The sequence below is a fragment of the Oxyura jamaicensis genome (assembly GCF_011077185.1).
Source record: "Oxyura jamaicensis isolate SHBP4307 breed ruddy duck chromosome 10 unlocalized genomic scaffold, BPBGC_Ojam_1.0 oxy10_random_OJ72041, whole genome shotgun sequence".
Classification (NCBI taxonomy): domain Eukaryota; kingdom Metazoa; phylum Chordata; class Aves; order Anseriformes; family Anatidae; genus Oxyura; species Oxyura jamaicensis.
In genome coordinates this window covers 66,976-83,670 of record NW_023304223.1, presented here as the reverse complement: position 1 = coordinate 83,670, position 16,695 = coordinate 66,976, and the positions used below count along the sequence as shown (strand labels likewise).

The following is a 16,695-nucleotide window of genomic DNA, read 5'->3' as shown; positions in this document are numbered from 1 at the left end:
AGAGCGGTTGTGGTGTTCAACTGCCTAGCACGGTAAAACCACCACACCGGTCTCTCAGAGGACCCTTCTGTTGTGGGGTTGCTGAGGGTCAAAGAACAGTAGGTGCCAATCGCTACCACAACTGTGCACCAGCTGCAGTATTGCACCAACCGAGACTCCCTGATTCCCATCCATAAGCTAATTCATCAACTGGAGAGCCAAGGAGCTCCTGAACACCTGCAGTACACTGATGACATGATTGTGTGGGGTGACACAGGAGAAGAAGCTTTTGAGAAAGGAAGAAAATAGTCCAAATCCTTCTGAAGGCTGGTTTTGCCATAAAACAAATTAAGGTCAAAGGACCTGAAGAGGACATCCAGTTGATCCAACATTACATACCATCTCTTCTGTCCTGAAAGACTGTTGTGGCAAATGGGAGCTCAAAGTCAGTCACAGACTAAGTGGAAATTATATATATATATACCTATATAAATATATACAAAAAGTGGTGATTAATTGGAATGTATTGGAAAGTGTTGGACCAGCGCATGACATAAATTGTATGAAATAAGGGGTGGATATTTTCCTGGTTTCAGCTAGGATAGAGTTAATTTTGCTCATAGTAGTTGGTGTGGTGCTGTTTTTTGGATTTAGGGTGAGAATCATGTTGATAACACACTGATGTTTTAATTGTTACAGAGCGGTGCTTATACTAAGTCGAGGACTTTCCAGTTTCTCATACTGCCCTGCCAGTGCAGACTGGGGGCGACCCAGGTGGTGGCAGAGGACAGACACAGGACAGCTGACCCAAACTGGCCAAGGGGATGTTCTGTACCATGTGATGTCATGTTGAACAATTAATATGGGGTGGCTGGCTGCAGGGGGTAGGGACTGCTGCTTGGGGCTGAGCTGGGCATTGGTCAGCGGGTGGTGAGCAATTGCATTGCACATCACTTGCTTTGTACATATCATCATCATCATCATCATTGTTATTGTTATTTCTCTTCCTTTTCTGTCCTATTAAACAGTCTTTATCTCAACCCACAATCTTTTACTTTTTTTCCCAATGATTCTCTCCGCCATCCCACTGGGGTGCAGGGACGGTGAGTGATTGGTTGTGTGGTGCTTAGCTGCCTGCTAGGTTAAACCACAACAAAATTATATGATCTTTGAATCCCATACCATTCTATGATTCTATGACTGACCTCTCCGTAGCTCACTTCCTCATTTGTAATTCCAATTGAGTAGAATGGAAAAGGTTGCACTCTGGAAAGGAATATCTTAAAGACCAGCCATTACCGTTCTCCCTATCAGTATTGCTTATAAGCCATTACAGTGGGATCAACATCCCATTTGGGACACTCAAGTCTCCAAGTTCCTACTCCCAACCTGGAGGACTGGGCAGTCTGGAACTTCAGTAATGATTGCAGCATGTCAAGGATGCAGCATCTTAAGGATGCAGAACTGGTTAAAAAGGACTATTCTATGTAGCTACCTTGCAAATTTCAGATGATGATAAATTATGCCAATCTGTAACTCTACAAAAACAACTTCAAATAATCTTTGAAACTATTTGAGGAGAACTTCAGTGCAACTGCAATGACTAATAATGTTCAAATCAAACAATTTATGTTGACTGTACGTCTCTGTACTTGTTTAGAATGAAACAGATCCCAGTCATAACTGTCCATGTGGAAGTTATCTTCAAAAATTAAGTTTCTGAATCATATTTTAGCCTTATATACAGAGGACAATGCTCCATCCCTGAACATGTAACTTGTAAAATTGGAACAGGAAGTCTAAACTATGAAAGTCAAAGCTGAATAAGAATTAAGTGTAGAAATTACCAAAGAAATTTTATTCGAACATCCCACTTAGCATGTCAGAAAGTATGTCAGAAAGCAAATAAAAAAGGCAAAATATTTTATACCAGCACATTTCAAGAATCTCTTAATAAGTTAAAATCACAAGTTTTTACTGCATCTTTTTATATGCTTTCCACATTGAAAAATACAAGCATATTTGCGAATGTCTTAATCAATTTGCACATTAGAATATTGGATCAAATCTTTGTCTTGTTAAGGAATTCCTTTACGATAAATACCTCACTGATAAGCAAAATCGGCATAATATTTCTATGTTACAATCTCTTTAATTTATTTTGCCTGTAACAGGCTAAAATATTTTGGAGTAAATAATACCATTATCTATGTATTACCTTGTAATAGTTGAAACACTACTATACCTAAGTTGTTCTTCTATGCTTTCATTTACTTCATATAAAGTAGACCCTATTCTAGAGAACATATCAGTGATCCCTACTGTCAACTGTAGAAACCTGAAGTTAAACAATTTATTTTTAAACTATTTTGCAATCATTTTAGAAGTTTATTTTACTTTAGAGGTAATATTGTATCTCAGCTGCAAAAAAGCAGTCACTGCACCCTCAAAATAAGTACTCTTTTAATTTAATAAAAGACTGTTCAACTTTAGTTATTATAAACCATAATGACTTGCTATTTCTTTCCCTGTACATTTTGTGAGTAAAATTTTGCCAGTGTACAAAATAAAACCTAAATATGAATGTGCTTAAAATCAGGCACACCCTGCCAAAGAGCCAGCTGTAAATACCAGAGTGGAAGGCTGAATAAATTGTCTTGATACAAGAGGCAAAGGAAGACCCAGAAGATGGGTGAAGTTGCTGACCATTATCTACTCTTTCCACCACTTGGCCACTGCAGTGCAAATCTCTCCTCTTTCCAGGGAACTGAAAAGGACTGGAGGTAATTAAAGGCTAAAGTATCTCCTACACTTCCCTCAATTCAATATATAATGTTCAGAAACCTGTCAGATCTCTAGACAGGCAGCTTTCTTCTGCAGCTATCTAGCTATTGCAGGAACAGGTGCTGCAAATGTGAGAGCTCAATTCAAAGAACTGTAATGATGTACTGTAGGTTCATTTTCTTAATTGTAATGTAACTGTAGTTGTATAAACAAGAAAAATAATTCAGTCATATTTCCACTCACTTTCAGAGGGGATTCTTTTCCTTAATTCAGAGCTATATTGAATATAAAATAAGGAATATGAACTTAATCAGAAATTAAACACCCATAGATAATGGGTTATTCTTGATGGCATTTAAACAGGAAAAAACATTATTACAACTCTATGAGAAAAGTAATAAATAAAAAAGCTTCAGATTTTCAAAACAGAGACATCTTGTTAGCACTTTAAGGAATGTTAAAGGTGATGGTAAGAACTTCATGAAACATTCACAAACATGAATCCTTCTATGTACGGAGAGTAGTTCCCACAAGGTTTACTTTCCAAATTTTCTTCAGTAGTGTGGATACATTAGCTAGAGATGCACAGTTTAGCTTTCTGATCCTGAATTTATGAAGTCATGTCTCAGTGGAAAGAAAACAATACGGTATTTTCATTAGAAAACTGAAGGAGAATAAAAGATTAATTTAAAAAATGCTATTTTACCACAATTTTCAAACTAGAACCATACCTAACAGCTAGAGGGAAGACTAGGCTGCCCTAACACCATGGTTTTCATGCTGTGAGTCTGCAGATTTCTGTGGCCTGTAGATTAATTCCAAGGAGTCTAAACAAGCCTAACAGCATTCACCATAGAGAGTTTGCATTTCCATAAGGGTAGAATGTTATGGATGCACAAGTAAAAACACTGGAAATCAATGCTTTTATCTGTCCTTTCTACCTGACAGAAGAATTCTGCTTTTCAGACCAATGCAAATGCACACTTATACAATACACAACTATTCATCCCACCTATCTCAGCTATGGTCTCCTCAACAGCCTAAAACATATTCTGATGCCTTTGATACCAACTCTAAATTTGCCTTTGTCATTTAAAGACCGTAACTCATCAGTATACTTCCAGTTTACACCATCTTTTGCAAAATTACGATTTAGGTTGGATATTAGGAAAAACTTCTTTACTGAAATGGTTGTTAGTCACTGGAATAGGCTGCCCAGGGAAGTGGTTGAGTCACCATCCCTGGAGGTCTTTAAAAGACATTTAGATGTAGAGCTTAGGGATATGGTTTAATGGAGGACTTGTTAGCATTAGGTCAGAGGTTGGACTCTGTGATCTTGGAGGTCTCTTCCAACCTAGACTATTCTGTGATTCTGTGATTCTGTGATTCAACAAACTGCATGCATTCAACAAACAATACTCTCATACAATTAAGTCATTAAAACCAACAAACAATAAAAACCCAACAACACTAGTCTAGAAGTGTTTCTATCTAGGTGCCTAACTAGAAAAGAAGAACAATAAGAAAGGCCAATAAAAAGTAGAGGAGGGAGAAAATTATTTGAGACACTTCTGAAAGACTCCCTCCAAGTATAGTGTGTTTTGTTGTTTGTTTTTTTTTCTCTCCTTTTCTTATTTTAAGCTTAACAGACTGCTTAACAGACAGTGAGTGACCAGTTCTTAACATAATATCCTGTATTCTTAGATTCTTTTTTCTTTGTAATTGTTAAAACATACAGTTAACTAAAGAAACTTACCATGCAGGTACGTGAGTTTTCTCCTATGAACGAATCTCTTAACACCTGAGTAAGCTTACTTGCTCTGAATGGTGTATGAGGTTTATTTCGGCCTAAGGCTCTAATGCACTCCTGAAAGAACAAAGAGGTTGATATTTATTCACCCCATGTTAGAGAAAAGCGCATAATACAAATTAAATTCAAAAATCAGATAATACATGCTTTATTTATGTTGCTGTCCTCTAACAGCAATGTTAATGTTTAACATTAAGGCTTGGATTCAAGAAGTGTTAAGCTTTTTACCTCTCATTAAGTTCAGTAGAGAGGTAGGAATGTAAAAGAATTTAGGAGCCTAAAAACTTTCTCAGTCTCATCCAAAATATTTACATCTATTGTATCCAACAACAAATTCAGTGTTTGTGTTATATCTTCAGACTAACAACTATTTCTCACTATCAGCTGCAAAAGCCTGAATGATCTATATCATCCACCAACAGAAGAAATGTGGATGGTGACATGTGTTAGTTAACTCTATCATTTAAAAGCAATAGCTTTGATTCTGGCTCTACCACTAACTTTCTTTACAGCTCAGATGAAAACACCAATGCCCAAACTTTCTGAAAGCTTCCACAGGTCATAAACATAGCAAGTATTGTATATTGTATAGCAAGTATCTACATTGATGTCATCAAGTAGACACTTGAAAATGTAAGCAATCTCCTGTTTTAAAATATTTCTCTTGAAAAAACAGGGTTAATGTCTCCTCTTTCACTCATAAGAAGAGTATGAGCCTAAACTAATATTTACAACTGGTTAGAGACTTCCAGTGAGAAATACTGGGCAGAAATATTACGAAATTACTATAGAAGTTATAGCAGCAACTGTAGCAGCAGTATAAGAGTACTATCCACCATCATTATAACCTTAACATCACTTCTGCCCACTCAGAGTTCAAACATCTGCTAATAAATTGCTTCTAACATAAGAAAGTTTAAATTTAAGCTTTTGAAATTTCTTAGAAACAGGTTCTTACAAAAGCCAGACCAGAAACCGTGGGATGATAATCGGAGAAAATAATGCAACTGTGAAACAGCATAAAACAGAACTAAATAAGGGTTCAGAATAAAACTGCCATGATACAGAACAGAACAAACACAATGGCAAATTGGCTTTAACTAAAGTGATTATTTAAAAATTCACCAGCTGAATTTTATAGAATGGACACAGCTCAGGTAAACAGAAAGACTGAAGCTTGTTGAATGCGAATATTACATGCAAATGCTAAAAATAACTCAATATACATAGGTGAGCAAGGCAGTGCATTCCCTGAAATATTTGATTTTTTTTGGTACATTACTACTATACTTACATAAAGAGAAAAGTAGATTAGACAGGAAGAGGGACAACAGATTTTTAATGTGTGACATTACAAACTAAAAAAAGTAACAAACGTATACGTTGAATTACAGGCTTGGCAACCAACAAGTTTCATTATGATATTTTAATTTACTGTAATGATTTTTAGTTTGCTCACTCTTGGAAAAATTAGAATTGCATTGTCTCCTTAACAGTAAAAGGATTATAGGACACTGCCAGCTTCTAAATTAATAGAGTTTTTAACTAGTTTTTCTTTTCATCACAGCTCAGTAAACCAGGTAACGAAATGACAACACTAATTCCATGTAGAGACATTATAGAAATAACTTCTTGTACCAAAAACCTGAGTGGGTTAAGACAGGACTGAAATCCACATGTGAGTAGCAAGTCTTGGATTAGCACCAAAGACTACTCTTCAGAACATACTAGTTTGTATTCAAGAGCCTTGAAGTTATTTTCAAGTTGAAATTAAATGGAAAAAGCTGTGTAATGATTTTGGAGATAGATGAAAAATGGAAAATTATCATATCATTGTTAAACAGTTATATCTTATCGTACTGCTGTTTAGACCTCTGCAAGACCTCCACTTATTTTTATTTCCCCTTCTCCATAAAATTTAGATCATAACCACCAGTACAGCAGCAGCAGAACTTCTCACTATAATTAAAAACATGAGTTGTATGAAAAAGAACTAACTGTGTTTGTATGAGTATTCCACTGAAGACACTAGCCAACACAAAATCAGCAAGTAAATTAAATACACTTGGGAAAAAAGTGATAAAAGTCAACACAATGTTGCTTGCATTATTTATTTTGATGTGAAATCAAAACAGGACACAGTTTTGGAACTGCTGCTTCCAATTTTTCTACATGCCATAAAATTTTGTAATGACACATTACAGTTTTGTGGTGTTCTCTGAGATCTGCTTAGAGGCAGATAAAAGTCTTCTCTCAAGTTTATATTGGGGATAATACAATAAACACAGAGATTCTTTATATAAAAGCACAGTGGTAGTGCAGAGTAGTAAACCTAAGCAAAGCTAACCAACAATAGCGATAAGTTCTAGGACATTCAAAATTAGTTTCCCCAACTGAGACCAAATAATCATTTTCACTATTTAGACTGAACCTCTTCAGAGCATTATAAAACACACACACAAAAAAAAAAACCTGCCACATTTTAATATTTACATAATATTTCTTAGCTCTCTTGATGTTTTCTGGATTAATGTATGAAAATCTATAAAGCGACTGTATCAGACAATTTGTTATGAAGAGTTATCAAAAATGGATCCCAGTTTTCAAGGGTTAATTTAATCTATTTGTTACTTTTCTGGATATATTGCTGTTGTGTTGTTTTCAGTGAATTAATTAACAACAGTAAATAAATATGTCATAAAGGTTTTTTTATATATATTTTCTAAATATATATACATATATAAACACATGTACACACTCTGAGATCATTAAGAATATTTCCAGTTAGTATTTCAGACCTTGAGTACCAAAGTAAGTTAACTCTCATCCCATTTAGGTGTATATCAAAAAAGTCTTCAAATTCAAGAATTGGGATTATTTTTATATTTATTTTTAAGCTACATGAAAGTTGATAGCACAATGCTTCTACTTGGTAATTACCAGATGTTCCTTCAGGCATTTAAAGGAAAAATCAATACATTATTTTACCTGTCACATCAGTAGACAATGTAGACAAGCAAAGCCTGAAGAAACACTCATTTTAATAGTCATTGGTATTATATGTAGAAGGCTTCCACTTACACAAACTCAATGGAAACATTTCAGTTACCTTGAGTGCTAAAAGGCTCTTGTTAATTTCAGCACCTTCCAGCCGTGTCTGTCTGTCTGCACTGGAAGTATCTGCTCCTCTTTCATTTCCAGCCAAATCAATCAGAGAAAATTTACCATGCAATTTCCCTTTCCTTCGGAGAATAATCTGAAACACTGCATGGCTTCGAGATGAGTGTGCATTTGCAGATGTCTGACCAGATGTCCTTTGAACAAAAGGAGAGAAGGGGAGGACATATGAAGATCTGAAGGACCATACATGTTAAACACACTACTCTCAGAACATTATTTTTTTCTGAGCAGTGTCCTGTATCTTCTTACATATGTTCACTGTGTCTAACATATTGATGGACACTTGAAATATAACCCTAATAATCTGATGTACATAGTACAGTTATACCTGTTTCCATCTCTTCAAACATAAATGGAAGATTTATAATATTTTACCTTCCTATTAATCATAGAATCATAGAATCATAGAATGGCTTGGGTTGGAAGGGACCTCACAGATCATCTAGTTCCAACCCCCCTGCTGTAGGAAGGGACGCCACCCACTAGATCAGGTTGCTCAGGGCCTCATCTAAACATTAAAAACAAGAATAACAAGATTTTCAAAGATTTCAGATCATCAGAGAGTTTACACATAAAATGCTGATTGCATTTTTGTCTGATGAGGCAACAGTCCATGCAAAAGGCTAATTTTAAAAACAGCGAAGCTGAAAAATAATAATAAAAAGTTTAATGCTTAACCTATGTTACTATGTATTAAGGCCTTTTTAGAACCAAAAAATCTGGTAGTATTCCAGATTATAAACAACGTGAATTTAAGCCAGTAAACTGGTTACATAAATGCATGCAGTTCATATCCTGTAGAAAAATAAGTTCTCATTTCTCTCTAGGAGATAGAGAAACTCTTAATTCAAAAGGCAGGCAGATTTATTATTTGCAGCCAACACCATCAAGACAGCACACTGCATATTAAAAAGTCATCGATATGAAGAAATAAAAAAAAAATCAAGAGATGATTCTTTAATTTACAATGAAAAGTTTGTAGAAGCTATGGGAGATACCTGCAGCTGTTGCCTATTTCAATAAGCTTAAGAACATCTTCAACACATTTGACTTCCCGTTCCTGTAATCCCACCACCTGGACTTGCTGTTTACCATCTTCTAACACTCTTAATTTTGTCTTCCTGTTCAACAAGTCAAAAACCTTGGGGGGGGAGGGAGGAAACAGAACAGTTAAAGAGGCGTTTTAAAAGACACTTGTTTCAAATTCCATATCAAAATATGCAAAGCATCCCATGCAAAAATATGATTGGAAGGGAAGTGTAAAGATTTATTTGAAATAAAGCTTTTGGTACAAAAAAGGAAAAAAAAAAAGTGTAACAAGGTCACAATCTTGTTTGTGAAAAAGCACTTCCTCATAAAAAGAACTGGTACTTACCTTACCACTATATATCTCAAAAAATGTTGCATATACTTGAAGTTCTAACTTCTTATAGTTTGGCTTCTTTAGCATTAAAAAGACATCTCGAGCTGTGAATATATTTCCAAAATAAAAAGAAATCTAGTTAGCATAAACCTGTTAATATATTAATAGTCCATTATACAGCATCTCTCATAATTTGCAAGTATAACAGATATGGTCAGTCAAACAAGTCTAAAACACTGAAGTTTAAACTGCCATTGGAAGTTGAAGAAGACCCCAAATGATAAACTTAATCATCAGTTTTATTACATTTTAAAAATAATCTATATATACATTTACTTTACCATGTAAAGACTACACATCTAGGAACTACTTTTTATGTTACTAAAGCTCCACTGTAATGCAAAATATGTAGACCCTGATGTCTGTACAATATAGAGTCGTAAATTTATTGACCTCAATTAATTTGTAAAAAGCCAACAGACCAATAAAGTCTCACCTGCAAGTGCATATATTCCTTTTGAACAATCTTGGTTCTTTCCTGAAAAGTCACCACCCATAGTCTAAATTAAAAAAAAAAAAAAAAAAAAACACAAAAAAAAACACAAAAAATACACAATAAAAATCACAAAACTGTAGCTTACATATTTGTTACTTATTAAAATTTAATTAAATGTATTGCTGATGTGTAGAAGAAATACTTACATGGGTTTTTCCACTTCCTGTTTGCCCATATGTAAAACAAGTGGCCATTCCCCTTTCAAATATGGTCTCCACTAATGGTCGAGCTGTAAACCTAAAATGCAAAAACACAGTATGCAAAAGCTGAAATACTTTAAAATGTATAGTGTCCATGTGGTAGTGGCCACAAGTGACAAAACTGGTTCGTACTTTGAGAGGTCAAAGAACATCTCCAAATTAATTCCTGAACCAAAGAGGCTAACACAGCTCTAAGGCATTAAAATATCCTAAACAATTAAACAAAAGCTACAAGGTGTCTCCCATTTATTTTACAACAACAGCAAAAACAAACAAACAAACAAAAAACTTGTTTTAATAATGCAACACAGCACAGCTTACTACATGGAGTCTGCAGTTCCCTAAGGAACCTAAAGGACATAGCATTAGAAGATACAGAAGTAGGACAGTAGAATAGATAGGTTTTGCCAATACTACTTTAATATTTTTTTATTTTTTTCCTTTTCAAAACAGCTTTTAAGATTAATTTTCTAAGATAGGTGGCCAAAACAACATTGCATTTCTTAATATCTTGAGAACATACATACACTAAGAAAAGGATCAAGAAAACGTATAACCAAGCTCATCGGAATAGAAAAATCTAGTGATCCCTGAGATATTATTTGATGTCATTTTTTTTTTAACCAAGGTATCATTTTTCTATTTTAAAGCATTAACTTCTACTTTAAAAAAATGCATAGAGTTATTGCTCCTACTTCTAGCTGCTTATCAACGTTACTTCATGAAAATCTCAAAAAGCAAAGGGTAACCTAATGGAGTGTTACCTCTATTAAATAATGATGATAAGAGTCTCTGCAACAGTCTCTAAACTTCCTCCAGGTGTTTATTCATAAAGTATGTTTAATGACAGAAAAAGGAATGATTGCTTATAGAAACACTGAGATGTTACAAGCTCCTTTCATTCCACTTTGCAACAAACACAAAACTTTTTTTTTAATTTCCTCCAAGCATATACTTTTGTCCTCAAGATGATATTCCTATATTTTTGTTTGTTCTTTTTATATTTGAAATATAAATTTCAAGAAACCTATCCACCTAATAAGCATACTCCATTATCTCTGTTTAGTTGAGTTTGAAATGATTTGTGATTTATAAAAAAGGGACTTATGATTGTATTTTGCCTTATTTTAAAAGATATTATCCAGACAATTTTTCATAAAGCATTATATAACTCCAAATGGTACCAAGCCCCAAACAGTCCAAATTTCCTTCTACTACAACCATTGTTTGCAATCTTGATCTTTCAAAAATATAAACTTTTTCTCCTTTAAATATTCAAAATGCATACCCATGCAAACTAGCTTTTTTTTTTTTTAATATTAAAGAAAACTTGTAACTACAATACAGCTTAGGCAAAATAAAAATGCTAAAAAAAAGAGTAGCAGATTTCTCCAAGACAAACTGAAAAATGTATTTCAATATAGAAATATAGCAAGTAATTTTAGCTTACTGAAGAAAAATGGATTTTTTTCCCCACTGTGAGAGTCCAGTCTGATACCTGTTCTTGCTCTCAATTCTGTTATTAAAGGAGAACTTGAAACAAACTATCTTTCAAATAATAATCAATATTGTGTCATCTGAAGGATGAAAAAACAACCTGTACTACTACATAGGCCAGAGACTTACTATTTCAGTATGAATACAATCATCTTTTAATATTTTCTTGTATTACCATTAATTTATTATGTAACTAATAAAAATAATCCAGAAGAAAATGAATACAAAAATATGATAATGTTGTATGCCAAAAATACCTTTCACGATTAAATGATGTGCTCGCAAAGATAAATGAGGAATAACAGGAAGGATAGAGATTAAAGAACTGGTTGTTATGCTGGAGGAAATTGCAAGAGGCACACATTACCAGCCAGATGGCTCTCCCACAGCTCTTCTGTATCAAGAAAGAAAAGATGCTACCAATAGACAAACATTAGAGATAAATCTCCAAGGGCATAGCTTTGCTGCATTTTACACTAATGAAAGCCTCTTAAACTAACAGACTGCTGGAGAGCAGCTCTGCAGAGAGAGAGTCCTGGGAGTCCTGGTGGACATCAGGCTGACCATGAGTCGTCAATGTGCCCTTGTGGCCAAGAAGGCCAATGGTATCCTGGGCTGCATTCAGAAGAGTGTTGCCAGCAGGTCAAGGGAGGTGATCCTCCCCCTCTACTCAGCCCTGGTGAGGCCACACATGGAGTACTGTGTCCAGTTCTGGGTGCCCCAGAACAAGAGGGACATAGAACTACTGGAGTGAGTCCAGAGGAGGGCTATGAAGATGATCAGAGGACTGTAGCACCTGTCGTATGAGGACAGGGTGAGAGAACTGGACCTGTTTAGCCTGGAAAAGAGAAGACTGAGGGGAGACCTCATTAATGTATATAAATATCTGAGGGGAGGGTGTCAAGAGGATGGAGCCGGTTTCTTTTCAGTTGTGCCCAGCGACAGGACGAGAGGCAACGGGCACAAACTGAAGCACAGGAGGTTCCAGCTGATTAGGAGAAGGCATTTCTTTACTGTGAGGGTGACAGAGCACTGGCACAGATTGCCCAGAGAGGTTGTGGAGTCTCCTTCTCGCGAGATATTCAAAACCCGCCTAGATGCCATCCTGCGCAATGTGCTCTAGGTGATCCTGCTCAGCAGGGAGGTTGGACTAAATGATCTTCAGAGGTCTCTTTCCACCTCAGCCATTCTGCCATTCTGTGACTAAACTGATTTGCCTTTTGCTCTCCTTCTAATTATATCAAGCATAAGACACAAGTTTTCATTTTCAATGACTTTTAACTAATCTTTTACTTTGCATTTTCTTTTATCTACCAACAGCACATTAGCATCCAGCATTAACCAGGATACAATGACAACTTTCACTTCCTAGCTTTTGGATTAAAAACAAGAATTAAAATATTTCTGTCACTACTCCTTAAGGTTATGGGAAGCATTTTCCAAGCATAAGGAAAGTTATCTTCATCAATTTCCTTTCTAATATCAACAAAAGTTTCACTGTATTTACACTGCATTCCAAAATTATGACCTATCATGCTGTCTAACCTTGCCTACTATTTTATCTAATACATTCAGTGACTGGTACAAGACAAACAGTTACTTCTAAACAAGTATTACAAAGTGCTGTGTGCATTATTCTGTGTTAACCGTGGAAATAAAACAAGAATAAAGGAAAAAAGGAGATCCAAATATCTTGGGTCTGTGTGCCTTTGTTGATGTTGTTTTTTAAATCAGAAGGCTACAGCACTTTGAGCAAGATAAATTAGCTCCCATGTAGGTCCATGTTACATGAGCCAGATTTCTTGCAACAGACAAATTAGCTCAGGAATCTTAGCAATAGGAAAAAATATTGCTCTTTTTTTGGTACTTTTTTCAAAACTTTTTTGATTTATTTCTATCAGTTAATTATTTTATATCCAAACTGCAAGCTATTTGGATATCCAAGTTTCCTGAAGACCAAAAGCATGCTCCATGTGCTGCGTACATACTAATCAATAAGAAAATAATGCTGTGGCAGATGGAGTGGCAATATAGTTTTCCAAATATTCACTGTCTGAGAAGGCAGGCAATACACGAGTCTGGCATGGCAGGGCTTAGAGAAGGACTGAGAGCAGGACTGAGTTTAACAGACGTGGAGATGACATTGCAGATTAAAAATTCAGGATAAACACAGTTAAAATATAAGGAAATATAGGTAGCAATATATATATATATATCTGAAAACAGAAAATAGGGGTCAAGTCTATGACCAAGGGAAGCCCACAGTTACTGACATGGGAGATAAATGAGAAAAAAGATTTGCCAAAAAAAAAAGCATATACACATACCTGTAAACCATTTCATTAGGAGCCATGTCATCAAAGGCATAATCAAAACGAAAAGTTTGGTTTTCTAGGTACCTTGTTAAATCCACCTTTTGTTTTGGCTCATGTACCATCACAACATCTTTACTAGGAATTGTTATTACATCAAGGTCTTTCATTAAAGTTTCTATAAAATAAGTGAAATATATATATTTATCTAGAAACACACCTTTTATTTTTTTTTTCATTGTTTACACTCCTATAACATCTCAGATAACACAGCTCCTCCAAGTAACAACAGTGCAATGAACTTGGGCTTCTAATACCTAGTTAATAATCTACTAAGTAACAGATTTCATTTTGGAAGTCTAATCATCCTATTCTACCAACTGCTAGAAATTAAAGAGAGGTGTTACAAAGTTGAATAGAAAACCAAAGATCATTTATTTTAGCTTGTTATGTATTCTATAATTACACTTTCAATGGATTTCTTTTCCTAGAGCTTATAAACTCTTTTATAGATTACTTCCATATCCTGTGAGTTATTATAAATAACTTCTCTACTGGAGAAACTGGACACTGCAATCTACTATTGCTTGGACTGTCCAACTTAAAAAACAAAGAAATTAACATCCTTAGAAGAATTTTCTTTATTTTAAAATTTTATCTTTTTATTTTCCTTAAATCCTAAAGTTATAATAATACTTTCACAGTTTCCAAAAAGGAAAATACTGCTTTCATTCTACTTAGAGATTTCCATTTGTATATTCCTTCTGGAATCTAATGTGCAAGTCTTTAATATAGAATTTCTCTACAGTAAAATCCTTTCTAAAAATTATCTTGTAAGCAGAAAAAGCTGAAAATGCTAATGATGCTTCCTATCACTGGGAAAGAACAAAAGCCATCTAGAAGCGGTTTCAGTTGAGAGTTCCCAGGTTATAATTACTACACAGCACTACAATTTATGGCTAATTGTTGTAGGAGATATGAGTCAGCAAAATACAGAGAACCCAGCAATTCATGATATGCACAAAAATAAAGATCCTTTGTGTGTACAGCCAAGATCACTAATGTGTCCTACTTAAATTTATATGCAAAATTTCTTAAGCCATGCAGTTCAAGAATTAGATGTACCTTTACACAATCAGATAGAAATCTTTTCATCAGTTAACACACTGATCAAACAGTACAATGGTTACCATTGTATGACGTTACACACCAACACCAGTATGCATTCAAGTCACAATATAATCAAAATTTCAACTACACTGCAATAAAATAAAATACAATTATTCTGCAATAATCACAGAGAAGAAATAAAGAACAGTGGTGAAAAGGAATATATGAAAGAAAGTAGCTTATTTACAGAAAAAGCTTTTTAGTTAAAGCAGTCAAAAGCTGATATTTCTTAAACAATTGTTTGGAATAAGACATTTACCTGCTCCCAGCTATTTGTTATAACAACCTGTATTACTTGCTGATAAAAATTTGGAATAGTGTTTCTGAAACCCACCATACATTTCCCAATTCTAAATATATGCCACTGAAATAAAATCTTAAAATATCAATCTGAAGCCCTACTTCCTGCAAAGTCAATCCACAAAATAATTGGTGCTGAGAACACCTGAACTCTTTGGTGATAATTTTGCATGTGCATGAGACTGACAGAAATTGATTTCTATACTTGATTTCTATTAAATGATTTGAACACCTTACAGAACTTCAAAATACAGAACATGAAGAAGGAAAGGTAATATTTTGACGTGTTATTATTGCAATAATAAAGGAAACACCACCCCCCCCTTCGGAAGGTTACTAATATCTTTGATTCTTTCATACTCTTCAAATTTAAAATGTGGCATACTGCTTCTTATGAATTCTCAGAAATAAAGTACGTTTTCAGAAAATTGTATCATGGGGGTACTGGATTATCTTCACGGTTCCTCCCCAGCACAGATTATTTCATTAATACCTTTTTATTATATCTTATTCTTAAAAATACAAAATAACTAGTGCCAACCTCAGTTTTACTCAGACGCTCATCTTCCTACAAACTCCTCAGAAATATTTTCTTAATAGCTCCTAACCACTAACTTGCATAGAATCAAATCCCACTTCTGTATTCCAACTTATGCTTCATGACAACTTGCTTTCATTTACTATAATTTCACTTTGTTCACCTTCTATGCAGGTAGAAGGTAATGTTCTTCCCCAAATGTATAAGATTTCTAAGTCATTTTATTACAGATAGCTTCCAACGCTAAAACAGAAATTGAACTGCTACCAGATTTGTGTGTTGAATGCCCTTATTATACAAGTTGTGCAAAAATAGTTCCACAACCAATTTTTGAGATTATGCATTCCTTTCAGATCAATAAAAGAAAAAATAGGGGAAACTAAAAAAAAAAAAAAGTAAAAAATAATGTAGAAGCAGCAGCAACATGGAAGGAAAGCAAAGTTACAGAAAAGAAAACTAACAATATACTGACATCAACATATGTTGTCCCTTTCCTATACAATTCTCCCATATCCCTCTAGATATGCTTGCTCCAGATAATCCTCAATATGTAGTTCTGACAGTACAAAAATTCTAAATGTATTCCATGTTGTTTCAGAGCCAGAGTGATGCTCTTTGAGTCCTTTAGCTAAACAGAATATAACAAAATATATATAATATATAACAAAAATAGAAGGAAAGAAACAACTTTCAAGATGAAAATCAGCTTAAATTAGTGCTGAATTCAGATAGGTTCCAACTATTTTTCCAAACATTTGCCATTTTTAATTTCCCACTGAAGTAAAGAACTTCATGTAAAGATTGGGATTTAACTGGAGTTGAAAACCTAAAGGTTTTTTGGAATACAGACTCCAGCCTAATGAACAGGCAGTAAGAAGTAAGTTGTAATACTACTCATATATCAAAAACATCATTAGGGAGTGATTCTAGTACCTAAAAAGAGGTGTTTAGTGCCATTTCATATGCTCTAGGTTATCTAGCCTAGCCTTGAGCTGCAGTTCCAGGA

The 16,695-nt window shown here is 34.6% G+C and overlaps 1 protein-coding gene across 1 annotated transcript in view; it reads right to left on the bottom strand.

The window, feature by feature from the left end:
* The window catches only part of LOC118157755 (kinesin-like protein KIF2A), a 61,907-nt gene that overhangs the window by 34,351 nt on the left and 10,861 nt on the right, over positions 1-16,695 (bottom strand). The window contains exons 8-14 of the mRNA XM_035312220.1: positions 13,697-13,859; positions 9,819-9,909; positions 9,613-9,676; positions 9,129-9,220; positions 8,752-8,894; positions 7,683-7,887; positions 4,520-4,630 (exon numbers count right to left, since the gene is read on the bottom strand). Of these exons, the coding sequence (XP_035168111.1) occupies positions 4,520-4,630; positions 7,683-7,887; positions 8,752-8,894; positions 9,129-9,220; positions 9,613-9,676; positions 9,819-9,909; positions 13,697-13,859 (869 nt within the window). The remainder of the gene's footprint in view (positions 1-4,519; positions 4,631-7,682; positions 7,888-8,751; positions 8,895-9,128; positions 9,221-9,612; positions 9,677-9,818; positions 9,910-13,696; positions 13,860-16,695) is intronic.